Source organism: Lithobates pipiens, unplaced genomic scaffold, assembly GCF_037356315.1.
Source record: "Lithobates pipiens isolate NorthernLeopardFrog02 unplaced genomic scaffold, aLitPip1_a1.2 Scaffold_30, whole genome shotgun sequence".
NCBI classification, from domain to species: domain Eukaryota; kingdom Metazoa; phylum Chordata; class Amphibia; order Anura; family Ranidae; genus Lithobates; species Lithobates pipiens.
Window position 1 is genome coordinate 12355069 of NW_027507791.1, and position 15585 is coordinate 12370653.

The 15585-nt window shown below is 42.8% G+C and overlaps 1 protein-coding gene across 3 annotated transcripts in view; it reads left to right on the forward strand.

Annotated features, from left to right (window-relative positions):
* The window catches only part of LBHD2 (LBH domain containing 2), a 117279-nt gene extending 101981 nt beyond the window's left edge, over nucleotides 1–15298 (forward strand). For all 3 annotated transcript variants that reach the window (XM_077463716.1, XM_077463714.1, XM_077463715.1), the window contains one exon: nucleotides 14679–15298. Coding sequence is in view for 2 of the 3 variants with exons in the window: in XM_077463714.1 (XP_077319840.1) it covers nucleotides 14679–14746 (68 nt within the window). In the remaining variant the exon portion in view is untranslated. The remainder of the gene's footprint in view (nucleotides 1–14678) is intronic.
* The last annotated feature ends 287 nt before the right edge of the window (nucleotides 15299–15585 follow it).

The following is a 15585-nucleotide window of genomic DNA, read 5'->3' on the forward strand; positions in this document are numbered from 1 at the left end:
TAAACTTCACAACAGTATTACGGACCTGCCTGGTGTGTTCCTTGGTCTTCATGATGCTCTATGCGCTTTCAACAGAACCCTGAGACTATCACAGAGCAGGTGCATTTATACAGAGACTTGATTACACACAGGTGGATTCTATTTATCACCATCAGTCATTTAGGACAACATTGGATCATTCAGAGATCCTCGCTGAACTTCTGGAGTGAGTTTGCTGCACTGAAAGTAAAGGGGCCGAATAATTTTGCACACACCACTTTTCAGTTTTTTATTTGCTAAAAAAGTTTAAATTATCCAATAGATTTCGTTCCACTTCACAATTATATCCCACTTGTTGGTGATTCTTCACAAAAAAATAAAATTTTATATCTTTGTTTGAAGCCTGAAATGTGGCAAAAGCTTGAAAAGTTCAAGGGGGCCGAATACTTTCGCAAGGCACTGTGTATGTATGTGTATATATATATGTGTGTATATGTGTGTGTGTGTGTGTGTGTGTGTGTATATATATATATATATATATATATATATATATATATATATATTTAAAAAAATGTTACTTACCGGAAATGGCTTTTGCTAGGGAGATCGTCCTAATCTGCCACTTCTTATTCCGTGGTAGTCTTTATTCTTCTCCTCCTCGCGCATCTTCTGGGACCTGTGTGTGTCCCAGAAAACAGCCGGCCATTCACAAAGCGCCACACGACTGGTGCATGCGCAGTAGGAAATTGGCAGTGAAGCCGCAAGGCTCCATTGCCTGTTTGCCTTTTCGAATGGTGGTACCGGGACCCGATCCAATGGACGTATCGGCCTCGGGCAGCGATATCGCGGACACCCTGGACAGGTAAGTGTGCTTATTAAAAATCAGCAGCTACAATGTTTGTAGCTACTGACTTTAAAAAAAAAAATAATAATTCAGATGGACCTCCGTTTTAAGTGCTTAAAACAAACTGTGCAGCTCTAAAGACGAATAATACCCTACTATAGGAATGCAAGAGATCAACAAAAAAAAATTAAAGGGACAGTGTAAAAATAAAAAGTAAAATAAATAAGATTTTTTTTTAACGTCCCCTCATCCGTCCATGCTCACGCACAGAAGCGAACGCATACATATGTCGCACACACATATGTAAACGATATTCGCACCCCACATGTGTGAGCAATAATTCTAGTCCTAGACCTCCTCTGTAACTCTCAACAGTTAACCTGTAAAGGCATTTAAAGCATCGCCTATGGAAATTTTTAAGTACAATCCTTTGTCGCCATTCAACAAGCATGTAAAGCACGACATGTTAGGTATCTATTTACTCAGTGTAACATCATCTTCCGCATTTTACAAAAAAATTAGGGTAAATATATATATTTTTTTTAAAGGTGTATTTTTTCCAAGAAAATTGCATTTGCAAAACTGCTGCGCAAGTACCGTATGACATAAAAAATTGGAAAATCGATATTTTATTCCCTAGGGTCTCTGCTAAAAGTGCTAAATATATATATATAATGTTTGAGGCTTCTAAGTAATTTTCTAGCAAAAAAATACTGATTTAAACTTGTAAACAAGTGCCAGAAAAAGCCCGGTCTTCATATGACATGACCTTTAAAGAGTAACTCCACTTTTGTTGCAAAAAAAAAAAAAAAAAAACATTCCCCTCTGGATGATCTCTGTACATTTCAGGGATTTTAACAAACTTTGTTGCAGATTCCTAGCTTTTTGTTACTCTGAAGAAATTCCTGTGTCCCATGTGGAAAGTATATCTAATGCCGCGTACACACGGGCGGACTGTATGGCGTACTTAGTTCGTCATACAATCCGACGGACAGTCCGTCGTACTTTCGACTGAACGGACTTGACCACACACGGATGCACAAACAGTCCGTCGAAAGCTTGCGCGATGACGTGTACAGCACGTACGACGGGACTAGAAATAGGAAGTCCAATACACAGCAAAGCACCCTTCCGCCGTGTAAATCCTTTCTGGGCATGCGCCATTCTTAGTCCGTCGAACTAGCATACTGACGAGCGGATTGTCCGCTGAAACCAAAGTACGACGGACAGAATTTAGAAAAATCCGAAATTCTTAGTACGCCGGACTGCACGCTGAAAAAGTTCGCTGAAGCCCACACACGAGCGGACTGTCCTCTGAAATGTGTTTCGACGGACTAAGTACACCATACAGTCCGCCTGTGTGTACGCGGCATTAGCCTTTGTACACACAGTCGGACATCCTGATGGAAAATGTCCGATCGGACCGTGTTGTCGGATAATCCGACTGTGTGTGGGCTCCAGCGGACGGTTTCCATCGGTGTATCCGACGGACAAAGTTTTAGAGCTGGGCTATAAAACGTTCCAACAACATGATCCGATCGGACTTTGTCCAATTGTGTGTAGAGAATTCCGATCGGACAAAGTGCCACGCATGCTCAGATCAAATTCCTAGACCAAAGCTATTGGCTACTAGCCTGAACGTAGTCCCATCGTAACGAAATAACGTCATTACGTTACATACGATCGGATTTTCCGACAACTTTGTCCAACCGTGTGTATGCAACACAAGTTTCCAACGGATTTTGTTGTCGGAATGTCCGACCGTGTGTACAAGGGCTAATAGGAGTAGTTTCATAATTCTCAACCGGCTGCTGCACTTGCAGGTCTCTAGTTCGGAAAGTGGTAGGTCCTGCATCCCTTTAGATGTGATTTCCTATTACATTTTTGTTGCATGGGATGCTGGAAGTATCTTAGTGCTTCTTGGGAAAACTTGGGGTGGTGTTATCTACACATTCTGTGTACAGAACGACTCCAGGTGGCCATATTGCATTTTAGTTTTCAAAAAGCTTTATTGAAAATAAGAAATGAAGTACAGAGTAGGGCATGAAAGAAAACAAAATAATTAATTAGAGGAATACATACACAAGGGATTAGAGACATATCTCAGATAAGCTACAACAGCAATATACCGAAGTGCCAAGGGGCACAATATTTATAGAGGTGCTTATAGTTAAAGGTACATACCAGGTCCCCAATCCAGTTCCCTCTGTGCAAAGGGAGCTGAAGAGGGGAAGAGGGGGGAGGAAGAAGCGAGGAGAGGTAGAAGGAAGCAGGAAAGGTGAGTGGCAGCAAAGAAGTATGGTTAGAATAAGGTTAGTAAACATTGTTGTCTATCAGCGTGTCAATCACATCACAGTGGTTTCAGGTTATTCTAGAAGGGTGCAATTCGGTAAGGATACTGCAGAATGAAAGTTAGCACCGGTGAGGGAGAGTACAATTAAATCAGGTACAGGATTTAGCTCTAGGATCAGAGAGCCAGGGCTTCCAGTAGGTATGAAATTTACTCAGGGACATTTGCGATTTTGCAAACAGGTGTTCCATCAGCAGGTGTTCATTTAAGATAATAATGACATTGCTGATAGTGGGAACAACGGGTTGCTTCCATTGGCGGGCTACAGCTAGCCGAGCTGCTATAAGAATTTGTGTAACAATAGGTTGGAAGGATGGAGGCCAGGTCAAGATGTCAAGACCAAATAAGGCCATCTGCGGGGTGATGACACGCGACAAACCAGTTAAACCAGTAATAAAGTTGGTGACATCCGTCCAAAACACTTTGATGAAGGGACATCCCCACCAAATATGAAGTAAATGTCCGTCTGTATTACAATTTCTCCAACAGTTGCTGGAGTGGGTAGGGAAAATGCGAGCGAGTTTTACAGGTGTATGATACCAATTGTAGAGGATCTTAAGGACAGTTTCTCGGTGGGATATATTCCTTGAATATTTGGTTATTAGGTGAATTGCTCGATACCAATCTGCTAATGGAAGATGAAAGTTTAATTTGGTCTCCCAATGGGAGATAGCCGGAGGGTTGGCGGGTTGAGACTGCTGGGTCAGGAGGGTATAAAAGCAGGAGATGCCTCGGATTTTGTTGGAGGGCGAGGAAAGAAGCTGTATGATGGACTTGGTTGAGATGCAACTGGACGTTGGTATGGAGGTGAGAATGTGGCGTACTCTCAGGTAAATGTAGAAGTCTTTGTGAGGGAGAGAGAATCTGCTTATTAGTTGTTGAAAGGAGAGGAGCTGGGAGGCCTGAAACAGGTCTCCTATAGTCCGAATACCATGCTGTATCCATCTTTGTAAAGGTAAATCCGGAGAGAGGAAGGAGATCGCTGCGAAGGGTAGCTGGAGAAGAGCATGGTGGTGGATTCCTCCTGCGGTTTGTAGCAGGGATTTCCAATTGGTCAGAGTTGCGTTCACAGTGGGTAGAGAGGATTTATCGGGGTGGTAGCCCAACCAAACAGCAGCTAGAAGATGTGAAGGCTCTTGTATAAGATCCGTTGCTTCAATGAGAGTCCAAGGTAGTAGTGAAGACATATTCCAGAGCCTCCTGGATTGATCGAGCAATGTTGCTTTATAGTACAGTTTAAGGTTAGGCACTCCCATGCCAGCAGTCTTTGTCGGTGTGTAGAGCGAGGAGGCTTTAACCCGTGGTTTGTGACCCGACCATATGAATTTGTTAATCAGTCGTTGTAAACTAGCTATGTCGGATTGAAGCATCGGTATCGGCAAAGTTCGGAACATATAAAGAATATGTGGTAATAGGAACATTTTAGTAAGAGCTATTCTACCTATCCATGAGGTCTGTACCTGTAGGAGCGAAGTAGAAAGGTTTTGTAGCTTCTGGGTGAGCCCAGCTAGGTTAGTACGCAATAGTAGAGAGGTAGAGGAGGTCAGCTGAATACCCAAGTAAGTCAGAGAGGAGTTGGTAGCCCAGGAAAACGGGGATATCGAGGAGATATTGAGTTTGAGCTGCGGGGATAGAGATATCCCTAGCATGGCAGATTTAGAGTGGTTTAGTTTATAAAGGGAAATAAGACTGAATTGTTGTAAAAGATCGCAGAGCGGGGGCAGAGAGCATAGGGGATCAGTGAGCCAAATGATAATGTCGTCGGCGTATAGCCCAATTTTGTGTGCAGTGGAACCTATCTGAAGACCGGCTATGCTCGGGTGTGTTCTGATAGCTTGTGCTAGTGGTTCAATGACCATCGCGAAAATGAGTGGGGAGAGGGGGCAGCCCTGACGAGTCCCATTTGTGATGGGGAATGGGGAAGACAATAGTCCCGATGTTAAAACTCTTGCACTTGGGGAGGAGTATAGGCCTAAAATGGCTTGCTTGAAGGATCCATGAATGCCGAATTTTTGTAGGACAAGGTCTAGATAGAGCCAGCTAACCCGATCGAATGCCTTCTCTGCATCAAGAGAGATCAGCAGAGAAGGCACTCGACGGTGCTCCGCCCAATGTATCATGTCTATGAACCTGCGGGTGCCATCGGAAGCTTGTCGTAGGGGAATAAAGCCCACCTGATCAGGGTGAATCAGGTTGGGGATAAATGATGCTAGACGGGAGGCTAATAATTTGGCATATAGTTTCGTGTCCGTGTTCAGGAGTGAGATGGGGCGATAATTTGCTGGATCATGGGAGGGTTTACCGGGCTTGTGGATGGTAGTTATAGTTGCTTCTAGTGATTCCGATGGGATCTGTCCGGTGGATAGGAAGCCATTGAAGGCATTACAGAGGTGGGATGAGATCTGATCCCTATAAGTTTTGTAGTATTCATTAATGAAACCATCTGGACCAGGGGCTTTATGCAAAGGAAGCTCGTTGATCGCTTTAAGAATTTCCAGTTGAGAAAATGGTTTGGCCAGATCGTCAAGTTGGGAGGGGGTTATCGTGGGAAGTTGTAAGGGGGCAAGGAATGTCTGGATCAATTGTGCTGAGGGCTGCGGAGTAGAAGTAGATTGAGAGAGGTTGTACAGTTTGGAGTAAAAGGTTCCGAATTCATTCGCAATGTCTTTGGGATTGGACAGTTTTTGGCCCTGCTGATTCAGTAGGAATGGGATTTTAGTTTGAGCTGCTTTTTTCTTGTACTGTTGTGCTAAATGTTTCCCCGCTCTGTTGCCTTGAGAGTACCAGGTTAAGCGAAGCCGTCTGAGATAGAAGTCGTGACTTCTTTGAAGGAGCGAACATAGTTCATTCCGCAGAGAGCTAAGTGTACCTGCATTAACCGTGGTAGGATGTTGTTTGTTTAATTTTTCAAGAGTCTGGATGCGTTGCAGTAGGGCATTGATCGCAAGTGATCTTTTTTTCTTTTCCTGGGCTCCCAACTTAAGGAAAATACCCCGAATGACCGCTTTGTGCGCGTTCCAAAGAGTGGCTGGATTGGAAACAGAGCCTTCATTAGAGGTAAAGTAAGAGGTTATTTCGGACCCAATCTGCTCCTTGATCTCTTTTACATTTAGTAATGCTGCGTTCAGACGCCAAATCGTGTGTCTAGAGGCAGGAGGCGACAGGGAAATGGAAATAGAGACTGGCGCATGGTCCGACCATGTGATAAGACCAATAGTTGCTTTGTCAATTTTTTGCAGCAGGATCTTAGAGACCAGGAACAGATCAATCCGAGAATAAGATCTCTGCGTGTGGGAATAGAAGGAGTAGTCCCTCTCCGTACCATGCAGACATCGCCAAGGGTCATAAAGATCTTCTTGGGAAACAAAGGTGGACAGCGCCATGGAGGATTTACGTTTTGGATTGGAGGAGTCCATGTGGTGATCTAAGATTTCATTGAAATCTCCACAGAGTACAATTTCATCTTTTGGGTAAGGTTGAAGCTTGAGGAGCAGTGTTTTAAGGAAAGCTTTCTGGTGAGTATTAGGTGCGTATACGTTAACAACAACCATTGGTTGGTCGTTGAATGTAGCCGACAGAATGATAAATCTGCCACCAGGATCCACTTCTACGTGCTTCAGGACAAAGGCCACCGAAGAGCGAATTGCAATCATCACCCCCCTTGTTTTAGTTTCAGCGCGGGCATGGAAATAATGGGGGAATAATCTGTGAGTGCACTTGGGGGAATTAGTCTCTGAGAAGTGGGTCTCCTGTACGCATAGGATATCCACTTTCTGATTTAGGGCTTCACGCCATAGGAGAGACCTTTTAAAGGGGCTATTGAGGCCCTTAGCATTAAGAGATACAATCGTGAGCGACATTGCAGAGGTGAGGCAAGGTTATATAGCGATGGTCTGCACAATATCAGAGGGGGACTGTCTCGAGAAACAAGGAGAAAATGGGAAGCCAAAGGTAATAGAAGGGAGAAAGGAAATAGGCGGGGGAGGGGCGAGTAGAGAGGGGGGGGGGGAAATAAACGTTGCACAGCTTAGTGTAATATACAGTAACAAATAGGCAGTGAGCTGAATCAGAGCGGGCAAAACGGGCCCGATCTGCGCCAGCAAAGTTAAAGCTATGAAAGCAAAGCAGTAATACAATGGCGTATCTTATGTAAGAGAATCAGGTAGAACTGCAAAATATGCCAAAAAAATAGAAACCAAGAATGTGCTTAGCACATCAACAATTGTGGAGCGTGGAAGGGACAAACATCTACTTCCACTCCTCCACACCATGACAAAAACTGTAAAACTTATTGTGAGGAAAAAACCATCTAAAAGAGTAAGAACATAAACACATAACAGAATGCTGCATGTTACAAGCAAGCATTTGCAGTTAGGCCGGAACGTGGGACTCCCTCAGATTAGCTATCTTTGAGGATGGCCGTACAGGTGAAGTGTGGGGAGGTGCCTGAGTTATCAGGCCCCAGTTGAGAAGCTGCTTGAGGCCCTCCTTAGGCGATAACATAGCAACTTGTTGATTGCGGTGAGAGACAATAAGCTTCACAGGGTATCCCCATTTGTAGGGAATTTTTTGTTCATTGAGAACAGAGGTGACTGAGGAGAAGGCCCTGCGGGCTTGGGAAGTAGTCGCCGAAATGTCATTGAATAGAGACACTCCATGGAAGGGGTCTGGAAGCGAGCGCAGGGCCCTTGCTGCTCTCATGATCTCCTCCTTGACATGAAAAAAATGTACCCTGGCCAGGATGTCTCTAGGGACAGAGTCTGGGAGGTGCTGCGGCTTGTGGATCCTGTGTGCTCTGTCTATAAGCATATCTTGTGTCGTCAGCGTAGGCACTAGTTTGCGGAACATTTGATGTAAATAAGGCACAATTTCTGATGCTGCAAGCGACTCAGATACCCCCCTGACTTTAATATTGTTTCTCCTCGAGCGGTCCTCAAGGTCCGCGATTTTAAGACGGAGCTGGGTGACCATGGCAGCTTGCTCATCCTGTATATTCACCATACAATTGTGAGCTTCAGTGGCTTCTGACAGATGTTGTTCTATGCGGTCAGTGCGGTGCTCTAGTGAGGTGACTTTTTCTTGCATATGGTTAAGAGAGATTTTTAAGTCTCTGTGCAGCTCAGTCTGTAAAGACAGCAGCATTGCTTTAAGTGAGTGTTCAGAGGCTGGATTGTCTGAGGTGGGGTACTCAGCAAGGGATTGTGCAGCTGGATTCTCAGAGCCTGTGGTACTACATGTCCCAGCGCCATGCTGCTTCTTATGAGGAGGCTGTTTGTCAGGGGAGAGTGAGGGAAACTCTGCTAGTCTCTTACCTCTGTCCCCAGGGGAGATGGAGTGCTCTGTGGTCTGATCCATCCCTTCATCCAGGGCCTGGAACGCTGGAGGCGCTTCCGCAGGGCAGCTATGAGGTCGCCTCAGGTTTCCTGGGTCCCGGTCGGCGCCATTTTGGGAGTCCTGCTGCGAAGGCCGCATGTAAAAATCGAGGAGTCTGCGGGGTCCCTTGAGCTTGCCCTTCTTCTTGGACATACTCCGGAGACTTTCCGGTAGTCGTCTGATCGAACAGCAATCCGTTCGGGCAGCGGGAGACGGCAGTATTCGCTGTAGTATGGTGTGGAGGAGCGGAGCCGAACGATCAAGCGGCCATCTCACTCAGCGGCCAGGCCACGCCCCCCCGGCCATATTGCATTTTACAGAAAATGACAGAGCTGCAGATTGAAAAGGAAAGATCATCTTTAAAAACATTCAATATGACTTGTGTTGCAATTGTAATTTATATATATATATATATATATATATATATATATATATATATATATATATATATATATATATATATATATAATTATTTGCTATTTTTTTGGCCACAAAATCTGATTGATCCTTTAAGTAAACAAATGTCTTTTTAAATAGATACCTTCATATTGAGTATCTGTTTTTCTGCTGCAGAGCTCATACACAACAATCCATCTCTAACTTTGCTTCCAGCATATTGCCAACCTGGGGCTTCGGCTCCCTAGGGCACCCTGTTGATCTATATAGGCCCTGGAAAGTGACAGACAGCGAGATCTCGGGGAGCAATCACTGAAAACTAAAATGCGGTGAGACATTGACAAACATACACAGAGCTCATTAAATGGCGCATTACATGTAGTCCAGGATGGGTGATCTTCAACATTCAAGCTATTTGGGGATTTAAAGATCCCAGGACCCACTGCCAGCCATGAATGGTGCTATGTGCACAATGATGTAGCTTTGCAAAAACAATATAAAAAACCGTGTTTCATTAACCATGGCAACCAGTTCAGCTCACATTCTTTACCCTAGAAGCACTTGGATTCTATTGAGTTGCTACGGTGACACCTTGGCTCTGTTTGGTTGTGAAGATGACGTGGATTCATATCCGGTTGCTAAGGTGACACCTAGATTCCAATTGGTTTCTAATATGACACCTGGATTCTGCTTGTTTGCCAAGATAAAACCTGGGTTCTACTTGGTTGCTAAGATGACACCTGGATTCTACTTGGTTACTAAGATGACACCTGGATTCTACTTGGTTACTAAGATGACACCTGGATTCTACTTGGTTGCTAAGATGATACCTGGATTGTATTTGGTTGCTAAGATGATACCTGGATTGTATTTGGTTGCTAAGATGATACCTGGATTGTATTTGGTTGCTAAGATGATACCTGGATTCTATTTGGTTGCTAAGATGATACCGGGATTCTACTTGGTTGCTAAGATGACACCGGGATTTTACTTGGTTGCTAAGATGATACCTATATTCTATTAGGTTGCTAAGATGACACCTAGATTTTACTTCCTGACAACTGGATTGTATTTTGTTGCTGAGATGACACCTAGATTTTATTTGAAGGCTTCCTGACAACTTAACTGTATTTTGTTGCTAAGATGACACTTGGATTCTACTTGGTTGCTAAGATAGCAACCAAGTAGAATCCAGGTGTCAAGATAATACCTGTATTCTATTAGGTTGCTAAGATGACACCTGGAATCTACTTGGTTGCTAAGATGATACCAGTATTCTATTAGGTTGCTAAGATGATACCAGTATTTTATTAGGTTGATAATGATGACACCAATATTTTATTTGGAGCCTTACTGACAACTGGATTGTATTTTGTTGTTAAGATGACACCTTGATTCTACCTGGTTGCTAAGATGACACCTGAATTCTACTTGGTTGCTAAGATGGTACCTGTATTCTATTAGGTTGCTGAGATGACATCTAGATTTCATTTGGAGACTTCCTGACAACTGGATTGCCTTTTTTTATTGCTAAGATGACACCTTGATTCTGCTTGGTTGCTAAGATGACACCTGAATTCTACTCGGTTGCTAAGATGGTACCTGTATTCTATTAGGTTGCTAAGATGACACCTAGATTTATTTGGAGGCTTCCTGACAACTGGATTGTATTTTGTTGCTAAGATAACTCCTAGATTTTATTTGGATGCTAAGGTTGCCAGCTGTCACAGCCATTCTGTAGTAATGGTGGTGAATGTAAATATTAAAAACATTCCCACGGTTTAACAAGTGTACCGGAAGTTGTCTTGATATGCTATCTGTAGAAGCCCCTTTTAAGAACGGCTGTGGCAGCTGGAAATTTGAAGATGGATGTAAGGTCCCTTTAAAAGCTGGAGACACAGTACATCTTTACGTTCTGACAAAGCACGTGATGACGTGAAAAACGCATCAATGTAGGCTGCACCTATGAGAGCGGAGCTTGAAGACCAGTCAGTCCCATCCCTCAGCCGTTAGAAACACCCCCGGGGAACACATTTAACCCCTTGATTGCCCCCTAGTGTCAACCACTTCCCTGACATTGATATTTACACAGTAATCGGTGCATTTTTATAAAACTGATCGCTGTATAAATGTCAGTGGTCCCAAAAATGTGTCATAAGTGTCCAATCTGTCTGCAGGAATGTCGCAGTCCCGCTAAAAATTGTAGATTGCCACCATTACTAGTCAAAAAAAATATCCTCTATTTTGTAGACGATATAACTTTTGGGCATACCAATCAATATACACTTATTTACATTTTTTACCAAAAATATGTAGAAGAATACATATTGGCCTAAACTGATGAAGACTTTTTTTGTTATTTTTTTATAATAAAGATAAAAAATTTATATAAATATATATATATATACATTTTTTAATTTATCGCTTTTTTTTTTTGTTTATAGCGCAAAAAATAAAAACCACAGAGGTAATCAAATACCACCAAAAGAAAGCTATATTTTCGTGGAAAAAAAGGACATACATTTTGTTTGGGTACAACATTGCATGGCCACGCAATTGTCAGTTAAAGGGACGCAGTGCCATATTGCAAAAAATGACCTGGTCGTTAAGGGGCAAATCCTTCCGGTCCTTAAGTGGTTAAACTGACCTCATTTACAGACATAAGTTTGTCCCTTTGATCTAAAAGAACCAAATGATACAATGTTTCTCTTTAGGATGTTGTGAGAAGCTTGGCAGGCTGCCTGGTTTTGTTTTGTTTTTTGACAGCTGTCGGCTTGAGCAGATAACTCTCTGCACTAAATCAAGGAAATGCTTTTTTAAGATCAGGAGGGGGTAGAATCGCAATCTCGATTTTTTAACGATTACTCGTGCAGCTCTAACTGACACCAATGATGGGGCACTATTCCTCCCACTGACACCAAAGATGGAGCACTATTCATCCCATTGACACCAATGATGGGGATTATTCTTACCATCAATACCAATGATGGGGCAAAATTCCTCTTACTAATACCATTAACGAGGCACTACTACTCCCACTGATATCAATAATAGGGCGCTATACCTCCTACTGATACCAAAGATGGGGTACTATTCCCCCCCCCCTTATACCAACAATGGGGCACCATTCCTCCCACTGACACTAACAATGGAAATTATTCTTCCCACTAATCCCAATGATGAGGCACCGTCCCGCCTACCACCCACAGGTGGCATTATCTAATTTTCATTTACCCTCTGTGATGACCAACTCCTGAAGAAGTTTCTACTCTCAATGGTCACAATCTAACCCTCCTAAAGTCTGAAGGACAGTAAATTGGCCCTTTGCCTAGAAAGTTGGAAACCCCTGTATTAGATGACTGTTGCTACAATTCAAAGGCATTTGAGCCAGAGCACCGATTTTTCCATCTTCCAGGTTATTTGCGGTAGAGAATGTTCTTTTTGTTGTTCTGTTTATGGGTATATACCTACAAGTATTGGGTATTTTTGATAGGACCATGTGGCAGATCAGTCATCATAGAAGGATATAGTGTGGAATAATTATTTGATCCCCTGCAGATTTTGTAAGTTTGCCCACTTACAAAGAAACTAAGGGTCTATAATTTTTTTATCATAGGTGTATTTTATATATTAGAGACAGAATATTAACCAAATATCAAGAAAAACACATAATACAAATGTTATAAATTGAGTTGCGGTTCAGTGAGTAAAATAAGTATTTGATCCCCAAGCAAAACATGCCTTAGTACTTGGTGGAGAAACCCTTATTGGCAAGCACAGAGGTAAGACGTTGGTGACCAAGTTTGCACACATCTCAGGAGGGATTTTGGTCCACTCTTCTTTACAGATCTCCTCTAATGCCCTGTACACATGGTCGGACATTCCAACCACAAAATCCGTCAGATTTTTTCAGACGGATTTTGTTCTAAACTGGTGTTGCATACACACGGCCAGACAAAGTTGACGGAAAATGTGATCGTTCAGAACATGATGACGTTCGTTCATTACGATGGGACTACGTTGAGGCTAGTAGCCAATAGCTTTGGTCTCGTAATTTGATCTGAGCATGCCTGGCACTTTGTCCGATCGGAATTCTCTACAAACGATCGGAAAAAGTCAGATCGGATTTTTTTGTCGGAAAATTTGAGATCCTGCTCTCAAATTTTTTCCGTTGGAATTTCTGACGTAAAAAGTCAGAGCCCACACACGATCGGATTTTCCGACAATATAATCCGATTGGACCTTATGCGTCAAGGCATTAATCCTTAAGGTTTCATGGCTGTCGCTTGGCAACTCAAAGTTTCACTACATGACCTCAATGTGCTTCTTCTTGAGCCACTCCTTTGTTGCCTTGGAGGTATATTTTATATCATTGTCATGCTGGAAGACCCATCCACAACCCATCTTCAGTGTTCTGGCTGAGGGAAGAAGGTTCTCATCCAAGATTTTACAATACTTGGCCCTGTCCATTGGTCCCTCAATGCAGCAAAGTCAGCCTGTACCTTTAGCAGAGAAACTGCCCCAAAACATCATGTTTCCACCTCCATGCTTGACTGCAGGGATGGTGTTCTCAGGGTCATTTTCTTCCTCTAAACATGGCGAGTCGAGTTAATGCTAGAGAGCTAAATTTTGGCCATATCTGATCACAGCACTTTCTCCCAGTCTTTCTCTGAATCATTTAGATGTTCATTGGCATGACTGTGCATGTGCCTTCTTGAGGAGGGGGACTCCCCGTGTTTGGAGGAAGAAAAATGCCAAGCATGGAGATTGAAACATTATGCCTTGGGGCTGTTTGTTGAAGGTACAGACCAACTTTGCTGCATTGAGGGGCCAATGGATGGGGGCCATGTATTGTAAAATATTGGATGAGAACCTTCTTCTCTCACCCAGAACACTGAAGATGGGTCATGGATGGGTGTTTCAGCATGACAATGACCTAAAACATACCACCAAGGCAACAAAAGAGTGCCTCAAAAAGAAGCACATTAAGGTCATGGAGTGGCCTAGCCAGTCTCCAGACCTTAATCCAATAGAAAATGTATGGAGGGAGCTGAGACTTTGATTTGCCAAGCAACAGCCCAAAAACCTTAAGAATTTAGAAAAGACCTGTAAAGAAGAGTGGACCAAAATCCTTCCTGAGATGTGAAAACCTGGTCACCAACTACAAGAAACGTCTTACCTCTGTGTATGCCAACGAGGGTTACTCTACCAAGTACTAAGTCATGTTTTGCTTGGGGATCAAATATTTTTTGTACTCAATTTATAGCATTTGTATCGTGCTTTTTTTCTGGATTTTTGGTTGATAATCTGTCTCTATTGTTTAAAATACACCTATGATAAAAAATTATAGACCCCTCATTTCTTTGTAAGTGGGCAAACTTACAAAATCTACAGGGGATCAAGCAATTATTTCCCCCCCTGTAGGTACTGGAAAATACAAGTTTACTTTAAAGGCCAGGTCGCACTTACTATCCTGCCTCTAGGTAAATTTCAACTTCCCTGCCAGCCAATTGGCTGCAGGGAAGCAGCATTGAAAACTTTTGCTGGTTCGGCCATTGATAACGTGTCGCCATAAAAGAAAGTAAGTAGTCTAAGCGGTTTTGTTTGCGGGTGAGTCGTGAACCAATCGCTAGTGTGACACGCTAAAAAAAAAAGTCATGTGCTTTAAATTGCCTCCTTGAAATAACACCGGGATATATATAGATCCGCTAATAATATTCCTTTCCTTTATTGCAGGTGCAACACATTCTCCTCATGAAGAAGATTACAGCGGATGTAGAGCGGGAGGAAATTCGGCTAATTAAAGGCTTTAAATAATGTAATTTTTTTTTTTAAGTTCTCCTTAATGTGAGGAAAAATAATAAGCTTGTTCCAGGCAGAAGTAGACAAGAGAATCAGTCATTTAATATCAGTGGAGTAGTTAGTGCTTGTAAGCAGCAGTTGGGACTCTATGGAACTGCATCCTCCAGGTTTCCAAGAATCCATCCGAGGTCTTTTTGGCCGAACCTGTTGTCCTTATGTCATCCCAGTTCCGGATTGTGGAGTTTAGAGCTAGCTGACTCACGAGCCATAGAGTCCGATTCTTGTGAGCTCTGCCAAGTCTTGCCGAAAAAGACGCCATCTGATCGTTGGAATCCTTCAAGGCTTTGCGCAGTGTTTTAATTCCCATTAAAAAGATGTCATGCCTTTTTTTTTTTTTTTTTCCCCCGTAAATTCAACCTATAAATTGTCTACTTGTTTGTCATATTGTAATCTAGTAGGTTTCAAAGTTTTGGAATTCTACATTGTTTGTATATAGCTTTTCATTTACCAATCTATTAATTTCACTGTAAAATAAAGGTTCTTGTAAGACGTGACCCTAGACGTTATTGCTGACGGCAGTGACGGATTTTTGGGGAGTACTCGGAATGGTCAGGGTTGGGTAGTGGGGTCCCCCAGGGTTCTGGGCTTGGACCAATCCTATTTAGTGTGTTCATAAACGACCTGGAAGATGGGGTAAACAGTTTCTGTATTTGCGGACGATACTAAGCTAAGCAGGGCAATAACTTCTCAGCAGGATGTGGAAACCTTGCAAGAAGATCTGAACAAATTAATGGGGTAGGCAACTACATGGCAAATGAGGATCAATGTGGAAAAATGTAAA